Raw genomic sequence first — 22,746 nt, 5'->3', positions numbered from 1 at the left:
TTCATTTCATAAGACAGAAGATAGATAGATAGATAGATAGATAGATAGATAGATAGATAGATAGATAGATGATAGATAGATAAATAGATAGATGATAGATAGATAGATAGATAGATAGATAGATAGATAGATGACAGCTAAGACACAACTTCTAATGAGCCATGGCAATTGTCCAGAATTGCCAAATAAACTGCTGCATATAACCTTCTGAGTGCTAAAGCATTTCTGTTTCCTGAAGAAACAGAAGAGGTCTTCACTGTTGGACTATTTGATGGAAACCTTAGGCCAGACAGTAACATTTCAATAAAATAATTAAAATAATGCAGTCTTGGTTTAAAGACACTTTTTAAAATACTGATCTTAAGTTCCCCCCCACCTGTAGCAGAAAGCTCACTTCTTAGCCCATGGTACTTGAATTTGCTGGACAGTAACAATGATCTCAAGCCACTGTTCTGCATTTTCAGGAAGCAAGGGGCAGCAGAAAGAAGAATAACCAGAAAAGACCTAGAAGCAATTGCCACACACCATTTTTATTGCCATCTCCCAGTGGCTGATGGCATCTGACTGAAAATGAGAGCTGGGACACACAGGTCTTCTGACCAGATCTGCCATCCCAAGTCTGCTGGCCTCTGGCTGTAGCCACGGGCAGTAAGGAAAAGCTTTGATTGCAGAACACTGTAAGATGGTAAGATCAGGGTAGTATGGAGTTTTTAGGACTCCTTCATGAGCTGACATGAAGGACCTGTTTACACTGAGAAACAAATGAAGCTTATTCTAAATTACTGCATGGAAGCACAAGAAAACCTTCCGTTATTTAAAAATAAGTTTAAAAGCATGAGCTTTCAAGACTTACATTTCATTTGCTTGAAGATGGACTTGTTGGGCTCAAGCCAGTGCTGAAAAGACAAAGCAGAGAACAGAGGTTAATATCAATCAAAAATAGCCTTGTAAATGTAAATGGTACCAAAAATGAGAAGTAGGAATTTTATTTCACTGAGACATACATAAATGAGAAAAACACCTCCGTAATGGAATTGTACTGTATAAGCATACTTGATATCACCAGTGCCTGTAAAATAGATGTAGTTGAGAATAGAAATAAGACAGATATTTCAAAGACATATTTAAAGGACTGCAGACTGTAGTCCTCAGCTTGAAGTAGACATTTTAGTCTTATACTTTTAGACTTTTTTTTCCAGAAGAATGATCATATCAGACAGTAGGAAAGACTATTCAGAAACTTTAGCACTGTCTCTTCATTGGTGTTGTCTTCTACGCTTCTTAAAACTTAAAACTATATGTCTAAGTACTATATCTTCAGTCAAAACACAAGCAATTGTTCTCTTCTAGCAAAAAGTTAAAATCTCAAGGGAAAAAGATTGCACTTTTCTGTGAAATGTTCACAATAACCTAATCATAGCTAATATACAGAAGAGAGGTATGGATGCTTATTAGTAGGTGCATAAATTTACAGGAAAAGATGTTTTTGGCAGGAAAATAAGTTAGGCTCACACTTTAGTTAAGAGCCTTAGCATATCCCCTGCTAGCACTAGCTGACCTGCTCTGGAGGATGTTTTGTCAGACAAAAGAACATGCTGATATTCAAGTGCCACTTCACACCACAGCCAGGAGCCTTTGTATTAGTATTTTTCATTTAAGCAAAAATCTCCACAGTAAAATGAGATTTGTGCTGTGGAAGCAGCTGGTCAAAAAGCACAGCATTCAACACTGGGAGGCCTTGCACTAAGAGGGTTTCATTTTTAACCCTTTCATTCCAGCTCTAAAACCCTTTGGTCAACTGCAAAAAGAAAACGTAGCATTTATTAAACAATGTCCAATACTTAAAATATTGGATCCTAAAACATGGGCTACCATTTCTCTTCATAGCCTTTAGCAATTCTACTACAGAGAAAGGCCAGGGGTAGATATTTTGTAGGAGATGTTAATATCTGACAGAAAATTATTACTTTAAAAATTATGACACCTCAAGAATTCAGGTGCAGTCAGGATAACTGCAAATCAGTTTTCTGAAGAGAACTTTTGAAAAAACAAATACCATTGAATGAGCATTTTTAATATCTGTGGTTTATGTGCTATGGTTGCTCAGAAACTCACACACAAATAGTCTACAGTAGTACTGGGGCGATAAGCCCTGCAATGTATTTCTATTTGAAGTTCGCTTACCACTGAGAGACAGATATGGAACCCTGGTACAAAGAAAACAAAAAGCCAACAACTTAAACTTCAAACAATAGCCACAACACAACAACAACCCTCCAACATTTCTTTACCTATTCTGTCTTCCCAGTATCTCTCTTTTTAGGGGAAAAGATGAAACATAATTGAATCAGCAATGACGGTTTCACTGAGTTACCAGAAATATCTAGCTCATTTCATTCTTTTTTTAGATAATACACATAAATTATTTATATGTTTCACCCTGAATAATGGGGGCTGAGAGTTGCTCATAAAAGATAAAGACAATCTGATTTAAGAATTCTTATACAGTCTGCAGAGGTTTAGAGGTACATAATCCAGAATGAATTCACAGATGGGAAACCAAGACAAACCAATATAGAAGTCCACTTTCCACAGCCCCACCCCACATCCACCAGGATCAGGCCAGTCCTAGATGAAGATTCAGACAGCAAAAGGGGACTTGGACAGTGAGCCATGCTGTACTGCTCCCAGCAAACTGAAAGTTATGAGTATTCAACATTTTCATCTAGCAGAAACACAATACGATTTTCTTGATATTTCTTTTTGAAATACCAAGCTGGATTATCAGCACAGACCAGATCAGCATTTAGAACTGTTTGGAAAAGTTAATTACCTATTACAACAAAGCAGTTAGAGATTAAAAAAAGCAAATTTGCAAATATGAAACCTTGATACCAATCATGTGAATAGTGAACGAGGGGAAACATGGAAGTTTGTCAAACCCCTAGGAATGCAGATTTACCTAACATTTCCAAAATCAAACATGTATCACTAAGACCCGACCTTCATGGGTTAAAAACAGATTGGAAATACACCAAGCAATTAAGCAGTCTAGGCTTTCACATGGAGGTCATGGAAGTGACAGGCAGTTTCTACAAGCTCAGATTTCTGCTGTGACCTTCTGTTGGTGGAAGATTGCAAACGTGTACACAATTCAGCTGAATCTTCCAGAAAACAGAGGAGTTACTTCATAATTTGTGGAGATTTTCAAAGACACAGCAATTAGGTGCTTAATGCTCTCTAGCTGTCAGGGGAAGATAAACACCTAGTCATTGCTAATATTTCTGGAAATAGCCACCTCTATATTTGTTTGCATATTTCAATTTGAGTTTTAGGAAAGATTTTCCCCTGAGTACTTATCTTTCAGCCTTACAGCATTGACTATTAATAATTAATACCTGTGCCTCATCTCTACTATACAGCATCCAAGCCATATTTATTCCCAGATTAATTAGCTGTTATAGTAAGGAGGAGATTAAGGTTCCTAAAAATTAATCAAGCTGTTTCTGCAGAAACTTTATATTGAAAAGTATTTGGTTTTGCAAAATGCTTTTTTCATGTAGCAATATTTTTTTAACAACTTCCATGAAAAAAAATCTTAGGTGAATGAAAGTATAACACCTCAAGTTAGCTTCTAAAGATAAATTTTAGAAACATTTTAAATGTTCAGCTGCAAAAAATTGTCATTAATTCGCATGTCACACTGCCTTGCAAGAACAGGCCACAGATGTTTTCAACTGTTCATTGCAATGAGTTATTGTACCCTTTATTGCAATAAAAACCCAAACAAAACTACTCAGGTATAAAACTGAGACAATAATCTTTTATTTCTTTACTAGCACTAAAGTGTGCAAATCAGGGAGAGAAGAATAACTCCAGCAATTTTAAGCAGTTTCATCTCTGTCTTGTGCATTTGACATTGTAGTCCACAAAGGCTGCTTTAATTGAAGGATGGCCTACACCTGCAACCCAGCTTGGCTTTATGTGTGATAGTAGCTAATGATCACTAGAAATCATTCCTGGAGGGGCTGAACTTCTTGTTTCATTGAAAGCATGTTAGCAACATGGTTTGCTGCCCAATGGGGAAGGAAGTACTTTGATCCTAATCCTGTTAACACATTGCCAAGCATTCTGAGAGGAGATTGATGTTCAGCACTACTAATTTCCAATCTCTTTTCCACCATAGTAGCTGCTACGTATCTCAGGGGTCAGACAGGTGCTCTCACAGAAAACAGAAGGGTGAGAGAAAGATGCATAGAAATCTTGAAGGTCAGTCACGGGATAGCTAACGAGTCTTGGTGCTTCAAGTGCCAGTGGTGCGTAAGCAAACTGTCACAGATATCACTTTTGGTGCTGGATCCTAAAATATGCTGAGCATTGCCTTCTGACTAAGATTTCATTGCAACTGTATGCTGTGTTTCAGACTAATGCAATTTTTGCTTTGTAAATAGAGCCTTCACCTCTGATCAGCCCTTAAGTGGCGCTGAGTAGTCATTAGCGAGGCCAGGTGTGTTCTTGCTTACCCACAAATGCTGAGCAGCTGATGTGCTCTCAGCTTTCACAGCAAAAGCTCAGGGTGAACAAGGACACCCTGCAAGGGTAAAAGCACCATTCTAGAAACTCAGTTTAACTCCACAAACACTGATATGTTTTTGGTAGAAAACACTTCAGCCTGTTTTGACCTGTTTCAAATAAAGCCTTTCACTGAGAAGGTCTGAGAGGGCCGAGCTTTGTCTTGATCCAGCACAGGGTTAAGAGTTCTAAATAAGAAGCTGTGAGGAAAAAGGAAACAGTGATACAATCAAAGAATGGCCTGGGTGGAAAGGGACTTTAAAGATGATTTTGTTCCACTTCCCATTCCATTGACAGAGACATGTGTCATAAGACCACATTGTTCAGAGTTTCATCCAACCTGGCCTTGAGCACTCCCACGGATGGGCCATCCACAGCCTCTCTGGGCAACCTGTTCTAATGCCTCAAAGCACTGCCAGCAAAGCAAAGTCTCATCTCTTCCTAGCCTAGAGGTTTTTGATTAAATCTCTGTGTTTGGAAGAGGAGCAGTCAGGAAGGGGCAACTGAAAGTGGCCAAATACTATGAACACTTAAATTTCATTCAGCAAGCAATACTTTGCCAAGTGCTTGCATTTGCATACAGTAAAACAGAATCAGAAGAAGCTGCAGGTTTTACATAAATACTTCAGGCAAGGGCTGGACTGGAAAACTTTGTTTAATTGACAGAAAATAGCAGGAGAATGGAGATATGAAACACTGCTAGAAAATTGAAAGAATAATTAATTTTACTGAAAACTCCCTATCTTAATCTTGGAGATAAACCCTATATTAATCTTGAAAATGAATATCTAATATTTTTCTTGAATGAAGAGCAAAATCAAGGTAAATTTGCTTTAGTTTCAAAGAAAGGACTTGCATAGGGACTGCCAAAAAAAATCCCAAACCAACCAACCAACCAACCAAACAAACAAAAACAAACAAACAAATACATATCCAAAGCTCACAGAAGTTCAGACAGAGCAATTAATTAGGCGATGGGCAACTCTTACAGGCACAAGAGATGCCAAAGGACCTAGGGCATAATGTGCGTCTCCTTCGTCATGCCCTGAGGCCAACACTGCTTTCTCATGGTTTCAAGAACTTTTATATCAAGAATATTGACATTGTTCTGCCATAGCAAAAGAGCTGCTCCTCTGTATTTTTGCCAAAATCAGAGCACCAATGTTATTTAGTGGCATGTTAATGAGGAAGAAACAAGGTACATCACTATCACAAACATTTATCTGGTCCAGAAAAGGTAGTCACATACACTGGAGCAGAATCACCAGTTCAGAATATGATTCTGAACTGGCAAATTTCCATGTTATCACTGCTGTATGTTGGAACTTATCCATAGTCTCTACATCAGCTGAATATCTGGCCATAAAATCTGCATATATTGATGGATGCATGAGCCACCACATTCTCACAGAAAATTGGTTCACAACCAATGGGAAAAAAATCTTTGTTTTTATCAATATATGATAATATAAAAGGATTTTGTTTACAAGTTTACTAATCTTCACACAAGATAATTAGTTAGTAATATTTCTGCTGAATTAAGTGTATACAAATGTATATATTCTCTTCACATTATTATTCATTTCTGTCAAATTTTTGTTTAGTACATAAATGCAGCTCTACTAGTAAACGCATGATGCCATTTAACTCAGCACTTAGTCTCTGAAAATGGTCTGAAACAAGCACTTAGAGAAAGAACAAGAGCAGTAGCTCCCATTGTGCTCAATGGGCTCCCAGGCTACATTAAAATTCATTTTAAATCTTTGTAGGCTTTAAACAATTTGTCCAAACTCCAATTTTTAACACTCCTTTCAAATTCATGACAGCTACAATGAATTTTATTACTGCCTATGGTTTTCTAAAAACTGTTTCTCAATACCAGTGACTTTACACTTAGTTTACTTTAGAGTGTCTCAGTTCTCAGAATTACAGGCCAACTTTTCCCTGATCACCTTCTCCAAGTTATTTTACAACATATTTTTCTCTCTCATTCACTTTTGCTTACTCTCTGACTCTCTCTTATTCATTCTCTCTCACTCACCTCTTTTCCTAGACATATTATTTTTTACTCCAGCTCTGGATGAAATCCATTTCTATTAGATATAATTCTCAAAGCCTTCTTTGTTCCTTTTCCAGTTCAATTATTTTGAATTAACATGACCTGAACAGCACACAGCAAGCAGCATTGCAGCAAAAGTTCATGCAAATGCAATAAATTTTGTGATAACTCTGTCCTGGAGCAGAGGTTGATATGCATAGATAAGGATTAAGATTTTTATTAACTTATAGTTCAGTTACTCTGGGGTTCTGCCCATAATACTTCTGTTCTACCCCTTCACAGAGACTGGAGTTCTGCCAGACTGGTCTCTACTCCTAACTGTATGGAGTACTGCAAGTCCTTAAAAACAAAACTTCATTAAACTGAGGTTGCAAGTTGTCTGATGTGTCTTTCTTCCAACCTCCACCACTCTCATGTGGGACAAGGTACACATTTTTAGAAACATGTATTAAATAGCTGCTCTTGCTAAAGTAGAAATCAGCTGCACTCAAGATTTGATGACCCTTTCCCAAGGTCCTTCTGATGAGGAACTGCTGTACATTTTGTATATAGCTCCCATTAAAAACAGAACCACTACTTCATAATGGACCAGAGATGAATTTCCTTTCCTAGTAAATACTGGCACAACGCTAAACTACTTAGGTTGTAAGATTAAACAAATATTCTGCCCAGGTCGATTGTAAGTGATACACTTTGGTATACAAATGAGTCTCCTAACCACCCTTACTAGTGAAATAAATGAAATAAAATCTGATTTTAAAAAAAACCTTGTATCTGTGTCACCCAATTTTCATCATATTTAAGCTTGAAAGCAAAATGAGAATTTTATCTGCAATAGTTCTTTAGGGAGGAATTAGCAGTCATGCCAACAAATCCATAGTGTCCAGTGTCACCCTCCTATCAAAGCAGCAAACCAGGCTCTATGCTCTGGGAAAGTCAGAAAATTCCAGTGTACTCAAAGCTACCACTCAGGATCAGCTGCATAGAGGGAGTGTACTCACAGAGTAGTTCCACTAATTTGAAAGCTTTATTTTGATACAAGCACAGGGCTAAAACCACTGCACTGCTCTGCTACTCCCAGACAGCCCTGCAGTACACCCACATGACAAAGCATCTTAATGCTTAAGGGTGATTATGATTTCAGACACCTCCACAGTGACAGCTAAGACTTCACAATTGCTTCAGGGTCCTACAAAGCCTTTTCGTGACATTTCCAACCTACACCATGGGTAGCTCCACGGTATTTCTGTCTAACTACCACACCAAACTTCCACACTCAAAAACAAAATCCCAAGCTTTGGGCCCAGATTGATCCACTGGGAATGAAAAAAAGAAAAAAAAAAAAAGGAGAGAAATATTTCCAAGTTTAAATAATTGCTCAGATTGCTCAGGTGCCCTTCTGAAGGGATTTAAAGACTATCTTTTACCACACTAGCATTTTTCTGCTGAATCTCCCCTTGCACTCAAGAACAACAGCCTCTTTCAACAAGAAATCCACTCTAGAGAAGATGCTGAACAGCAGCTTCACTGTCATCCTATTCTCATCTTGTATCAGTCCAAAAATGAAAATGCTACACAATAAACCCAGAGAATTAGCCATTTTGCATTTCCACAAGTGTGGAAGGGTGACAATTGGCCTCAATATGGTATCTAGTATATGGAAAGGTACCAGGAATAGTTCCTTCAGCAGGAGAATCAGTAACAGCTGGTCCAGGCATGGTTCCTATTTGAAACTGTTAAAAAGCACAAGCTCCAAAATGATTGTTCCTGTGTTCTTACAGTGTATCTTACAATGTATCAATGTCTCTTTATTCTCTTGAGATCTCCTGGGTTGGGTTTGTTCTTCAGTGTCTCCCTCAGTAAGAAAAATAACAGGGCTCTATCCACCAATGTGGCAGCTTATCTTCATGAACCCATAGAGGAACTTAATAATGAGAACTATATAGAATCATAAAACCATCAAAGCTGGAAGACACCTTTAACACCATCCAGTCCTATCCTTCACCCAGCGCTAGCAATATAACTCTTAAATCACTAAACCACATAACCCAGCAACAGATCCAGACTCCTCTTCAGCACTGCCAAGGATGGTGACTCTATCACCTCCCAGGGAAACCTATCTCCTGACCACCCTAACAGTGAAAAAAATTCCCTAATAACTAATCTGAATTTCCCCTGTCTCATTTTAAGGCCATTTCCCCTGGTCCTCTCCCTGCTGGCACAGTAGAGGAAACCAGCCCCCACCTCACTACACCCTCCTTTCAGGGCATGAGGTCCCCCCTGAGCCCCCTCTCCCCCAGACTAAACAAACCCAGATCCCTCAGCCATTCCTCATAAGACAGGCTTTCTAGTCCTTTCACGAGCCTTGTTGGTCTTCTCTGGACACTCTCCAGCACCTCAAAGTCCTTTTTAAAGTTAAGGTCCCAGAACTGAATACAGGATTCAAGGTGTGGCCTCACCGGTGCTTAGTGCAGAGGGGTGATCTCTGACCTGGTTAAATTTGACCCAAAGTAGCTTCAAATGTTACTACAGTTTAGAGTCAGAGAGAAAGGCAATATGATCCTTCATAACTGTCTCAGAAATCCACATGAGAAAGTTAACAGTTAATATATGAACACTAGGAACTCCTTTGTTCTGATTATCATTAGACGTAAAATGGCATACCACAATTTACTGCATAAAATTAATACACCGCTGACATTTTTGAATTTCACTGAGGCAAAGTTTCCCCAAAAGACTATCCAAATGTGACACTAAAAGGTACAACACGGTGGAGAACCGACAGTTTTTAACTCCTAGTTCAATTTGATTTTATTGTCACTGCTACTCTCCCATAGACATAAAAGAAAATACAATGCTACTTCTGTTAAGAGTGTCATCCAGAGTTTGTCTGGAGTAGAATATGGAAAACTATAGAAAATTTTTTAAAGTTTATGTATGCTCAAAAAAGTTTAAGTATGTCCAAAATATAGACACATGTTTATTTATGTAGGAGGAAAGGATTATTATAAAAGTGGAGTTGGGGAGAGGAAGAAATATATATTATTACTTATTTGAAAAATAACCTATAAAAACACCAGCTGTTTTCCTGTATTTCAAAGTTTTTTTGACATAATTAGCTCAATTTTCTACATTTTTTTTCACAGTCAGAAATTCTGAATGTTCTAAAGAGAAACCTTGAAACATTTAATTTTAAACATATTGAAATATTGAAGCAATTCATTTTTTAACTTCTCAAACTCAATCAAACATTTTCATACTCCTAAGTCAAAATACTACATTTTAGTAGCATACTCTACATTTAGAAGATATTTTGGATAAATTAAAGCTGGTATTTTTGCCTGCTTGAGCTCCCTCAGTATAAAACAAAAGGACTGCAAATTAGCTTTCAGAGCAACTATGGAACCTTTGCACAAAAAAAGTTAAATCTTAATAAAATGGAGGCAAGCATGACTGCTAGACTAAATGCCAGCGGCATAAATCTGCATAATATTTCATATATATGTGTGTGTGTGCGTACACTGTATAATAATATACCATTATTTTGTATATCACTATTCAAAAAAATCAATCAAGAATAATTCACTAAAAGCCAGAATTAAATGCATGATTTTGGCAGTTTCATTTGGAACCAGTGATATAGCCCATGCTGTGCAAGCACAGAGACTATGCAGTCGAATATAAAATTCTGCAACATATGAAATGCTACAACAGAGGCATTTAGCATTTCCCAGAAATTCAGCAAAGCAACACCCATTGTGTGCTATGTACATCAGAATCTACAATAACCCTCCTGAAAAAGAGTTATGCTTTCTTGTTTCAGCTCCTATTACATGTTGTTTGAAAGAACAGTCAGAAGATGGTGCCTAGTCTCTGTCTTTGCCGATATTTAATATAAACTTCTTCCATAAAATTATAGAGAATTCTCTCAAAATTATTGACCAACCTGGTGAAAGATTTTTCCCCACTGCCTCCATTAGGACTGTCTCAGACAGTGCAGCTCTCACCACTGTAAGAACCACCTCCCTTGCTTAAGCATTTTTTTTTCTTTCTATTTTACACTCTGATGCATGTATAACCCTATCTTTCTAGCCTTTGATTCCTGCACTAAAAGGGTGTGTTCTTCTTAGAAGCATCTCATAAACAAGCTCTCCACTCTTTTATGCTTCTAATACACCTTCTCCCCTCTTTCCATCTTCAGTTAAGTTGATCTTTCTTGAATACAGATATCTAGATCAGAGCAGCTGAGGTCTCATTAGAGCCTAATGATATTAATACCTTCCCGCAAATACAGTCCTGAGAGGCAAACAAAGTGTCTGTTACCATAGCCACGCCATGCACTAAAACCAGACTAGTCGATAGTCACTTTATTCATTTTCCCACATCCCTTTATTTGTCTCTGGGACACTGAAGTACATTGTCACACACATTATCAACTAGCATGACAGCATGAACTATCGCTGTCATCAGAGTAGTTGTGCTTGGCCAAACCACAAGGTTTAAATTCAGAAAGAAGCTGTTGCTGAAATCCGCATACTGATCTTTGCTGGGCTACTGTTTGTGTTCTGTGACACATCTCACCAAGCCCTAATAATGTACTGTGGAAAATGTGTGTCTCTCTCTCTTCATTGGGGCCTGTAAGAATTCCACTAAGTCTTGGAAATTTCTTCGACCAAATTACAAATACACTTTGAAAATTTCTTCTACAGAACTATAAGTACTCATACTTGTACAGTGGCTACAGCCATATGACATTTCTCCTGTGATATTATACTTGCTATAGCTTATCTCTTTAACCGCATACCTAGGCAACTACTGATGGATTTTTGTTAGATGAATTCCAGGCATGTAAACTCACAATTGCTAAAATAAAAACAGTGAGGAAAACTGCCACATACTTCGTAAATTCAAAACTGTAATTTCCATAGCTTTTTCGTGAGCAGTCCTGGTTTTGGCCAGGACAGAGTTAACTTTTTGTGGTAACCATGAGGTGGCAAAGCCTGGAGCTATGTGGGAGTGTCTGGGTTATCATATATTCACGTCATTGCTGGGGTGCACAAGTAAGGAATTCTTGGACTTCCAGAAAGCTGTTTCTGACAATATAAGGTACTGAATATAAAAATAGCTTATTTTAATGAATTGTTACATAAAAGAATGTACACTGCTTTCAACTCATCAATGAAGCATTTAAGTCTGTACAAAGAAGGGTCCATTATAAATCGTGTCCTAATTCATGACAGAATTTAAAATAAAGAAATAGAGAGACATTATTGATATGCTTGAAAACATGAAAGCAATTGTGAATCAGCATTTAAAAACACATTTGCGGAAATTCAAGTTTTGTAAGTCTGTTTAACAAAATCCCGCTGAAGACTGGACCAGTTGGTACTGGTCCAGACTATACAGAATAGCAACAGTATTCTCTAGTTGTGGGATAAAAAGGGAAATGAAAAAACAAAATTTTTTAGGTAAGAACATTATTTTTTTTTCAAATTGTCTTGTGCTGCTAAGCAATAAAAAAATTTAGCTTCTGTAGAATCTTCCATAAACTTAGCACTAAATTAGCTATACTACGAGATGTAAAACAGCAACTGTATGGCCATGATGGATAAGACAGTGCAGCAAATTCAGCTAACAATATAGCTAACAGCTCTTTGAATTGCAGGAACCACATAGGGTATGATATTATGGGCATCACAATCACTTCCAGGTTTTGGAGTTCTTTTCTCAAGTATCACTGTTTTAAAGTATTTTGACAAAAATTTGGTTTTATTTAAAAGACCCTCTTTACTTCCATTGAGTAAAGTAACTTTTGTGTAGCTTTTTTGAGTGACTGTCAGAGAAACACCCTACAGAAGTAAGTATTTATTGAGTTTTACTTAATTATAACCCAATTATTAGCCCAACATAATCTTCCTATCAATTCCAAAGAGGTGAATACCTCTATAACTTTTATGATTGTGAAGAATTAAGAAAACTGGTGAAAATAACTGCTAATTATTTTCACTTTAAAAGGGGGATGCAATGGAAACTATTTGGTGTAGCTTTGCAAAGCTTTTGCAACTCTATAAGGTTGAGCTGATGGTGATAGACCAACTCCTGTGATTTTTGACAAAACTAATTAAGGTGTAGTAAGAGGTATCCTGCCAAATTATTTTTTTTTCGTTTTCAATCACAGAAGCTTCAAACTGGTAGTTTTTTCCAGAGATTAAATGCCATTGTATGTACCTGAGATATTTAAAGTCACATATCTAAGTCTTAGTACTGAGACCAGCAGGACAACATGGTGAAGAAGCAGTTCTGAATTTCAGTACCTCGGGACTTCTGCTTTCTGTGTTCACCATTTGCTCCTACTGTCATAGAATAAAAGTCCTCTGAAGCCCTGTGGGGGTAGCAGCAGCAAATCACCTATAAAATACAACCTGCAGAACCACCTAACACCTAGGAAGGATGACTAATTGCTGTACACAAAAATGTCTCCAGCACAGGCCTGAGAACTTTATTGCAGAAATGTAAAGATGCTTATAGGGAGGACCAGTCTGAAGAACCCCCCAAAGCTTGACAAATCACATCTGTTTTCTGTATTATAGACTTAAGTCCATGTATCCTGTGATGGGTGAAACAGAATGACTGGATAGGATTTCTTCTTACATATCCCAAAAATCATACACTAAGAGAAAACTAAAAATCCCAAATTCCAGCACATGGTCAGAGCCTAGAGCTGCTCTGTGCTGACTCTGAGTCATGCCTATAGATTCTTTTCTAGTTTAAGTGACCAGAACTGCACAAATCAGAATATATAATAATAATATAGTAATAGCATGATAATGCATACATTAAGTGAGGGGGAAATTAATTTAATAATGTCCCTTTAGGAACCTTTACAGATTACAGCCTGAGTACAAATCCTCAGAGATCCACAACTTTGCATCAGAACACACATTCCTACTAAAAAAAAACTTCAATTAACTTTACTTTAAAGCAAATTTAGTCAGAGATTATATACATACCCTCTGCTTCTCAGGGTCAACATATCGAATGCCAAAATAGTCTTTTTCCAGCAAGCTGTAATAGTTGCAGATGTGATCGATAAGAAACTGACCCTTGGTTTCCCTCTGTAAAAAGATAAAGAGATTAAACATTATGTGAATTTGCTGTCTACAAAGCTATGCAAAGTGTCAAGGAAAATGATAAGTGAAATTTGTTGTTATTCAGATGAGGACAAGGATTTAACTGTTTATTGTCTCTATAAGACTCAAGAGAGTAATGATCAATACACTCCCTGCACATTCATAGATTGGTTAAGGAAATATCATTACTACTCCTACCTCAGGAAAACTCTTGCTGCTCTAATGGCTACAAATTTATGAGACTTAATATGCCACTAGCAATCATATTTCCACGGATGCTATAATGGCATAACATTTATATACAGAATTTCAAAACCCTTTGTGGTTTTTTATCCTCTCAAATTTGAAAGCAGATCTGAATGTGAGTACTCTATTGGATGTTTACACAGTGCCCACAGCAAGAGAGGTCTGATCACTAATTCCCTCCATTAACTCAAAGCTACAGCATAAAGAACAAATGCCCAAATGACTGAAAGAGAAGTTTTCATCTTTGTGTTGTCACTGGGTAACCACAGCCAAATCTTAGTGTTACACATGATATTTAGCTAACAATCTCATTCTTTCTTTCTGTTTTCTTTCATCTCAAGAGTGTGGGCTTATTCTCATTTATCTGACGCCTAATATGGAGATCCTACACGAGTTTTCACATTTCTTCTGATCCAGCTAATGTGAAGGTTCATGTGGGTTTTTTTCTGAAATGTGATTTGTGTCAGTATTGGCATGAGACTAAAGCTGTTTTCCTGAAATAGTCCCTTTCAAACAGACAACAGTGCTTTACTACACAGTGGTGTAGGTCTCTACATTTTTTTCCCTCTATGTGTTCACCCTTATCCTGCACTGAGACATCTCTGCTGCAGACCAGGAGCCTCTACCCTTTGCTGACATGAAACAATTTGAATTCAGCTCTTTGATGTCTACTGAATAGAAACTACACAGGACATGAAATCACTTTATATAAAAATACTACTTAATTGTTTTTCTCCAAACTACTTCCTGAAAACTTTAATGCTATGCCTTGTTCAAACTTTTTTTTAAGAATTTAAGAGGTACTTTAAGCTGTAAAGAGCATGGCAAGCAAAATTGAAGGGACGGCATCTATATATCTCATGGTACTTTACAAGGCTGGGTGTTGCTAGCATATTCACTTTGCACAGAAGTAGCTGAGCCCAAGCCAGCACCATGCTCTAAAGGGCAGAGGAGGTGATAGCTTGGGCACCACCACTGTTTGGTGAGATCTACTGCTTCCCACAGGAAAAATGAGACATGCTAAAGACTGGAGAGTTAGAAAATAATACAATCTGTGAACTAAATTTTTGTTCTCTTACCTTTACAATTAATAAGGAATTCTCATGTAGATACAGTTGCTTATTTTTGGTCTCCATCACTCAACAAACAGATAACAAAATAAAAAACACCCTCAGTTAAGGCCCTGACAAAGACATGCATTGCCCTTCTGTATGCTGACGCTCCTGCAGACGTAACCTTGCCAGCCATAAGAACCTCCTCTCTTCCCAAATTCACTTCCAGCCACAATGGAATTGCCAATTTCTCTACAGATTTCCTTTTCCTAGGAAGAGGAAAAGATGCGGCAATCTCTGTTTCCAATGTTACTGTGTAAGCCATCTGATTCCCCTACACCTATCTGTCTCTCCCTTTTATCTCTTATAAACTTTAGTCCTGCACTCTTCCATGCTCTCCTACTTGCCTGGAGATATCTCTGCCTTGTCTGCACATGGTGCTCCCATAATTTGTTTTCGTATTTTTAAACAGCCTTTATCGAAGGATGATAACACATTTTGTCTGTTCAGTTTGTGATCATGCATCCCCATGCTTTGCACCTTGTAGTGTTACCTTTTCCCATGTAACCTAGATGCAACAGGTTTCCTTCCAGCCTCAAGACATTAAAGAATCAACTTGTTTACTGTTAAGAGTGGTTACATTCACTGACATCTCTTGGGGCTGTACCCAGTTACAAGTATGGGCATCCTGGAGACAACATAGAGAACGCTTTCCTCAAAAGGAAAAGTCGTATCAAAGTCTGAAAAATACAAAAGGGAAACTGTAGCTCTCCCTGTGGCTAACAAAAAAAAACCAAAAAACCATACACTTATGCAGCCATATTTCAATTAACTGCTTCCTAACTTAAAATCTTGTAAGTGTCTGGAAAGTTTTGTGGCTGAGACCATCAAAATATTGACAAAATTGCATGGTGACATTTCATCACAAAGGCAGTAGGGGCAATTATAAACACAGATGTGACATTTAAGTTGCATACAGTTTTCAACTAATCTACAGCAAATTAAATTGGACTGGGAAATAACAGCTATTAGATGACTCAGGTACAATCAAACATGAAAACAGATTTTACTGGCAACAGTATACAAACGAAATCCATTTTTTAAAACACTGGAAATGGGGAAGCCAGACTATCCATATTTTCATCTGACAAATTTAGAGGGTGTCACTGTGTTCTGGCTTGTCTATATGATGCTTGTATGCGCTAAACCAGGACACATTGGAAGAACGGTCAGTAATACAATCTTCTATAACAAACTACTAGGGCTTCACATTCTAATCTGTGAATTTTAAAATTTGCTTTTCTTCAGTCACCTAAATAATCACAAATTTCTGAGCTCCTGAAGAAACCAATAAAAGCCTACAGCACACATAATGTTTATCAATCCAGTGACGCCGTTCTGTTTCTAAAAGGAATTGATGTCCTAGTTTTCTTCCTTGGAAAATAGATGATGGAAACAAACCAAACTAAAAAGAGCAAAAAGCCTCCAAGCTAGATTCATGCTCTAGCAATCTTTAAGCCTCCCATCGATAAACAGAAGGGACTAGTTAATAATTCACCCTTGGTTAATATACCCCCTTCAGTTCATTACATTTTAAAAAAAATTCAAGGCGCACAAAAGTCGAGTAATTCAGCACATGCATAATGTAGTGAGAGTCATCATATGAAATTGTAAATGTTCCACTTTTAAAGCCTTCTAGACACCTGAAATTTTGAAAAAAATAAAGATATCTTAATTGATACACAGAGGAAAATACTTGATGTGGCACATTACACATCAAGTCCTAATTCATAATAGATTGTATGACAAGAAGGATGGGCAATGGCAGTTAATTTTATTTTCTCCAAACAGCAGAATAAATAAACATTTTTTATATTTCTCTAACCATGCTTCAAATTCTTCTGAGCTTTAGAATCTAATGATCTTTTTCTACACATTACTACATATTACCATGCTACAAAAGAATATATTAAAACACAATTTCGTTCTGATTCGTGAAAGAATCTGGATAACACAAATTAAGAACAGCAAGTCATCCACAACAGAGCAGGGGAATGGATTTGGGTCAGAGAATAATGAATATAAAACATTGCCTGAAATTTCAGACAGTTGCTATACAGCTTTCCAATTAAGTGATCCTTAAAAAAAAAAGAAAAAAAAAAAAACCAAAGAAACAAAAACAATCCTTGAATCCTTTTATACAAAAATATACTTTGTAGCAATTCAGAAAAATAATTTTATATTACATTTTAGAATGTTTGTCAGAACATGAAAAAATTACATAATAAAAAACCCATTATTTCCAATACCACTGAAGAATTTCAGCCACAAACAACAGGGATCTGAAAGTAACAGTCAAGTCATACACTTAAAATTTTCACAGCTCAAATATTTGAGAATTATACCACAGTTCACTCAGAAGTTATCCACTATCGTCCATTAAAGAACACATATGCAGGCAGAAGCAATAGTCAGAAAAGTCTGTAGATGAGATATATGAAATATCCTGAATTGTAATGAATACATTGTGTTCAATTAAATGATACTAATAAATAAGCCACTTTTTAAAGTGTATTCATTCAAATATGCCTTGAAATGAGAAATATTTTCGTTCATATTTTTGTAACCCATGCAATGTCTTTAAACAAAGTCCTATAATGCAGATATTCCACACACTTAAAAATTTGGAGATTTCTATAAATAATTTGAGAAATTACTTTCTGATTTATTTAGATCAATAGGCACAGACAAGATGAGTATGTTTTTCCTATGGCTGTATTTGAATATCTGACCTTAATACTACTAAAATCCCACAACAAACCCCAACACATATCTAACAGATATAATACCATGTAAATGGCAAAATCCCCGAACACACAAGGTCAGTTTGCAAATAACTGTTAAACACTGCTTTTTTTTAAGCTGGATCAAAAGTTTTCATTTTCATTGAAACAAATATGTATCAAACTAAACTAGCAGCTGTGCAAAAGAATTAAGCAAAACGGGATGTTCTGTGCTGCAACAATATGTGAAAACATGATCACATGGAGTCTTCCATTGATAGGCTCAGAGGGCAACCTGAGTTTCTACCTCAGCTCTAGGAACTGAGTAACAAACTGGAGAATGCTTCATTCTCCCTACCAGACACTCTTATTACAGCTTCCATTTCTGCAGCTCTGCAAATTTATGACTGAGTAACCTAATTCCTTGGTAATTACAAGGAATCTTTGTAGCTCTTGCACAGATTAACACATTATCCCCATCTCATGCTTGCTTTGGGGATTTTTTTTTTATTTCATCTATCTTGATGCAACTTAAAAAGCAAGGCAGAGTGTAACTTGTTCTACCAATTTAACAATTCCCCAATGACATAAAACAAGATCACAAAACCTTTCTGACTTTATGTCAATGCTTCATAAAACTAAAAATGAAAGGAAAACTACTTATAACATTTTAAGATCTTACATTCAGTGAAATGTTTTCCCTATTTGAATTTGCTTTACTGTGGAGTTCTGTGTCTATTTATCTGAATGTCGTCACAAGGAAGAGCAAGAATCACAAGCAGATTAAACACAATATTTCTGCTCTGTTATCTAACCACTGAAGTCCTGCCATCTGTGCTTATCTCTGTCAGGAAGCCACTGACTTTACTAAGAAGTGTGCAGAGTCATAAACACATATTTATTAATACTGGGGATTTCAATCCTCATCCCATAAGTGTCTTTACTTGTGTGAACAGCTCCTAGCAGTGACCCTAGGCCTAAAGCTGGTCACTTAAGTGCTTACTTAAGTCTAAAGTCACGCACAAAAAAACCCCAAAAAAACAAAAACAAACCAAACCAAACAAACTAAAAACTATCAACACAACAAACAAAGCACAATGAAACCAGCATTTCTGTCTAAATTAATGGAAATTCAGGCTCTCAGGCAAGGCAAGCGTGCTGTTTGATTTTGTATGCTTGTTTTCTTCGGTGTGCAACATATTTGAAGTTCAATAGATGTAAAAGAATGAAATGCATGTATTGAAGAACAATCATGATAGAACAGAAGAATGAAAACTAGTCCAGTCAGAAAAATGGACAAAACCATTGTGCCTCTAAGGTAAAAAAAAAAAAAAAAAACCAAAAAAACCAAAAAAAACCCCAAAACAAAAGCCAAAAGCATAAAAAGCATTTTTATCCACTAAAAACTGTAAAAAAGATAGTTCTGTTGACAATATGTAACAATTATAAAAAGTAACAGAGCCAAACTACATCTTTGACTGCCATGTCTCACATTTTTGACTTTTCTTTGGACATCCTCTACCAGTGATAAGATCATATTTCTTCTAGGCTTTTCATGACAGAAATTACTTGAACACCAACAGGCACATGACTTCTATTTCATTGACAATTATTCCGTAGTTCAGGATGGGGCCAGCTCTCGCACACCAGAGTTTGGCTGTGGAAGGACAACTGGGAGCAATCCCTGCTCATGCCCATTTTGATACAGCTATAATCACATTTGCATTTGTCTCCAGTGGCACAGCAAAAGAGTTCACTGAGCATCACTGGAGTGGTATGTGCCCTGGAATGGGATTCATTTAACATCCATCCTCTGAAGCTGAACAGGGAAGAGAACTAAGGGCACAGAGAAGGAGGACAACTAGGCATGCCGGAATTTCTCAGTATCTTCTAGATAAATTTTTAAGTATTGCCTGAATAACAGAATCTGGAACAGAACCCTCATTCTGCAGCAACCAAAGTCAGTGACGTGGAACAGACTCAACTCTGACATGGAAAAGCTGAGCCAGCCCTAACCCTGACGATATCCCATGCCCCCTGCAAATTTCTTATGGCTCTTTGGATTTATGGATTCACTGAGACTACAGATGACAGCAAGTACTCACAAGATAGATACAGAGACAAGTACTTTGCCATTTTTTTTTACTTCTTTGGAAACAACAACAGGAATATATGAAAAGGTCTCACAAGAAGTCAATATTGAATAATACCTTCAAAATATATAGAACAATAAAAGCATGCCTGTTTCACTCCTCAGCTAAAGTGGTATAACTCTTTTAAAAGGAATTCCTTCCATCCATAATCATCATTCTACAGTATTTTATACTATTTGAAAATACACTGGAAGAGTGTACTAAACTAGAGTCTAGTCTAGTATATAACATTTAACCAGAAAATTTTCTCAGTTGCAAGAGGAGTCAGTTATAATTTACTTCTTTTATTGTAGTTTAAGTCCCAAAATACAAAAGGAAACTTTTGCTGAAAGAAAACAAACAAATTGGAAATTGAAGATTTCATTTTAGAAACCAAGTATTTATTGCAGATTTTTCTTCTGTTAACAGTGAAGAATTAATTATATTTCTACAAACTTAAAATGAAGCAAAAAAAAGGGCCAACAATTTTTAATGAAAGTCACAAAACATGACACTGCAATAAAGTCGCTGACATTTACTTAATTATAAGTAAGTATAACACACATTATTTTATGTTAATTACCTCTTCCACACATTATTTTATATGGGTAACTAATATAAAAGTGTATGCAAAGTATATATTTTGTTCCATATACTAGTTACTATTTCTACATTCATTAAAAATAATTTCTATAAACATTATCTAATTCTAGAACTTAGTGAAGGAACAATTTTTAAATCTGTCATTTAATATATTCTACTACAAATAAAAGTATGTGAATAGATGATAGAAAACATTAGAGAACTAATGTCCATCTTATTTCATAGGGAATTTAGCAGTTAATAGTGATAAAAAATGCTTCATGTCTGAGACAGAAACTACTCTGGTTTTAGAATTCATTTGGTAAACTGGAATGGATCTTAAAGGACATAATTTTTGCAAATATATCAGTCTTTAAACTCAAATTTTTAAGCTCTTAATTATCAATTGGGCCCTAAGCTATACATACTAATAAAGAGAACTAAAGAAAAAGAACCCCATAAACAAGCCTTTATTTGCAGTTTCTTTTGGGGAAGAATTATTAAAATATATCTTAAAAATAAAGGAGAAAGGAAAGAAAAAAGAATAATGTCTATGTTGGGAAGAAGAGAAATAAGGGAACAGCAATTTCAAGGGTGTATATGTGAATGTAGCTAAGGAAGTTCTATTAATCTTCAATGAAACTGCAAGGCTAAAGGTTCAAGCATTGAAAATTTACCCAGAAATAATTGCTGCAGTGAGGTCAGAAACATACTTGTCAAATTCCTCCTATCTTGTTTGGAAAATGAGGATCATTTGAGGTTATTTTTTTTTTTTTTAATTTACATTATTCATTTGCAACAGATGGACAGATTTGTCCATAAGACAGCATATTTTTATGCTCTCTTAAATTAGAGGTTATTGTATGAGGATAGTGATCAAATAATAACAGATGAAGAGGAAAAGGAAAAAATTACACAACAGAAAAAAATCTCGCAATGCCAGTCCCATGCAATGAAAACTATTCTAAAAGCAAAATACTATGGAAAATGAAAAGTATATTCTACTACACAGTAAAACCTGAGCAGCAGCGGTGAAGACAGGTAACAGCTTTCACACAATCAGTTCTTGACCTCAGTGATATTCTGCAAGTAAATTACTCTGACCCATGGGTAAGTTATAAATAATAAAAAAGAAATATTTATAGTTTGCATACTGCAGCTTTCAAAAGTCTCCACCAGTCTGGCTGGCAAGCACTGAGGAGACCACAAATGCAATATTCATTTACAGGGATCATGCTCATTTGCTGTTGTGCACATGGGCATCACTTAGCCATGCAGGCTTTGTGTCCCCGAAGTGTGAGCCTCACAGAAGCCTTGCAGCATTAACTGCTCACTTCTGATAACAGCTTCCATTAGCACTGCATTTGTGATGCCATCTGAGACACTATCGATTTCTTAAAAGGAATTGAGTCCTTCTGTCAACAAATCTATCATTTTATTCAATATCCAGCATTGTTCAGCAAACCTGACTCTGCTTTCTCTCTTTCATTCTTGACATCGTATCACATCTAGGAAAGTGGACAAGAGATTTCAGGAATGAGTTCTCAGTCCCCACCTATGAAGCAACATAAAAGCCAAACCAGGAATTTAATAAAAAATACCTAATGTCCCCCAGTACAGGTGATGGTCAACAATCCTCCCTTGGCCTGAATCTTCTCAGTAGTTTCGAAAGACAGAAAAATCACTACATGCTCAACTACAACTCCAAGTACCATTTTTTAAATATGCCTTTTCCAACAGATGCATAGCAGTCTGTCCTTATTTTACAAGAAGTGTTTTTAAAAAAGAAAAGCACCAAAAATTCTTCTAGCCAAACAAGACACCTCCCTGAGCCCAGGCTAAAGGGAGACTCAGCAGTGAATGATGCAGCTCACTTATGCTGCCCAGGTGAAAGCAGCCAGCCAGGGTAGTTGCTAGAATGCCCCTTCAGGAGCACATTTCCGAGCTCAGCTGCACAAACTGAACCCCAACCATGGTAAGGGTCGTGTGGGAACAAACACGCCTTTGCCTCCGCACCAAGTGGGAGAAAAGGGTGGCTTGAAAGAAGCTGTTAGTAGAGCAGAGGAACCCCTGCAAGCCCTGAGTGGCCCCTCAGCTGATCCCCACATGTTCGTCACCTCGGACGAGGAAACACATCTTGAATGTCTGCAAGCATGGCACGGGATGGGTATGCACTGCTGGGAGGAATGG

General features: G+C 36.8%; 1 protein-coding gene across 2 annotated transcripts in view; it reads right to left on the bottom strand.

The window, feature by feature from the left end:
* FRMD3 (FERM domain containing 3) overlaps positions 1 to 22,746 on the bottom strand; it is a 131,871-nt gene that overhangs the window by 60,001 nt on the left and 49,124 nt on the right. For both annotated transcript variants that reach the window (XM_059492448.1, XM_059492449.1), the window contains exons 2-3: positions 13,642 to 13,746; positions 854 to 896 (exon numbers count right to left, since the gene is read on the bottom strand). In XM_059492448.1, the coding sequence (XP_059348431.1) occupies positions 854 to 896; positions 13,642 to 13,746 (148 nt within the window). The remainder of the gene's footprint in view (positions 1 to 853; positions 897 to 13,641; positions 13,747 to 22,746) is intronic.

This window comes from Ammospiza nelsoni, chromosome Z (genome assembly GCF_027579445.1).
Source record: "Ammospiza nelsoni isolate bAmmNel1 chromosome Z, bAmmNel1.pri, whole genome shotgun sequence".
Classification (NCBI taxonomy): domain Eukaryota; kingdom Metazoa; phylum Chordata; class Aves; order Passeriformes; family Passerellidae; genus Ammospiza; species Ammospiza nelsoni.
The sequence above is the reverse complement of the archived record's forward strand: the minus strand, read 5'-3'. Positions and strand labels throughout refer to the sequence as shown.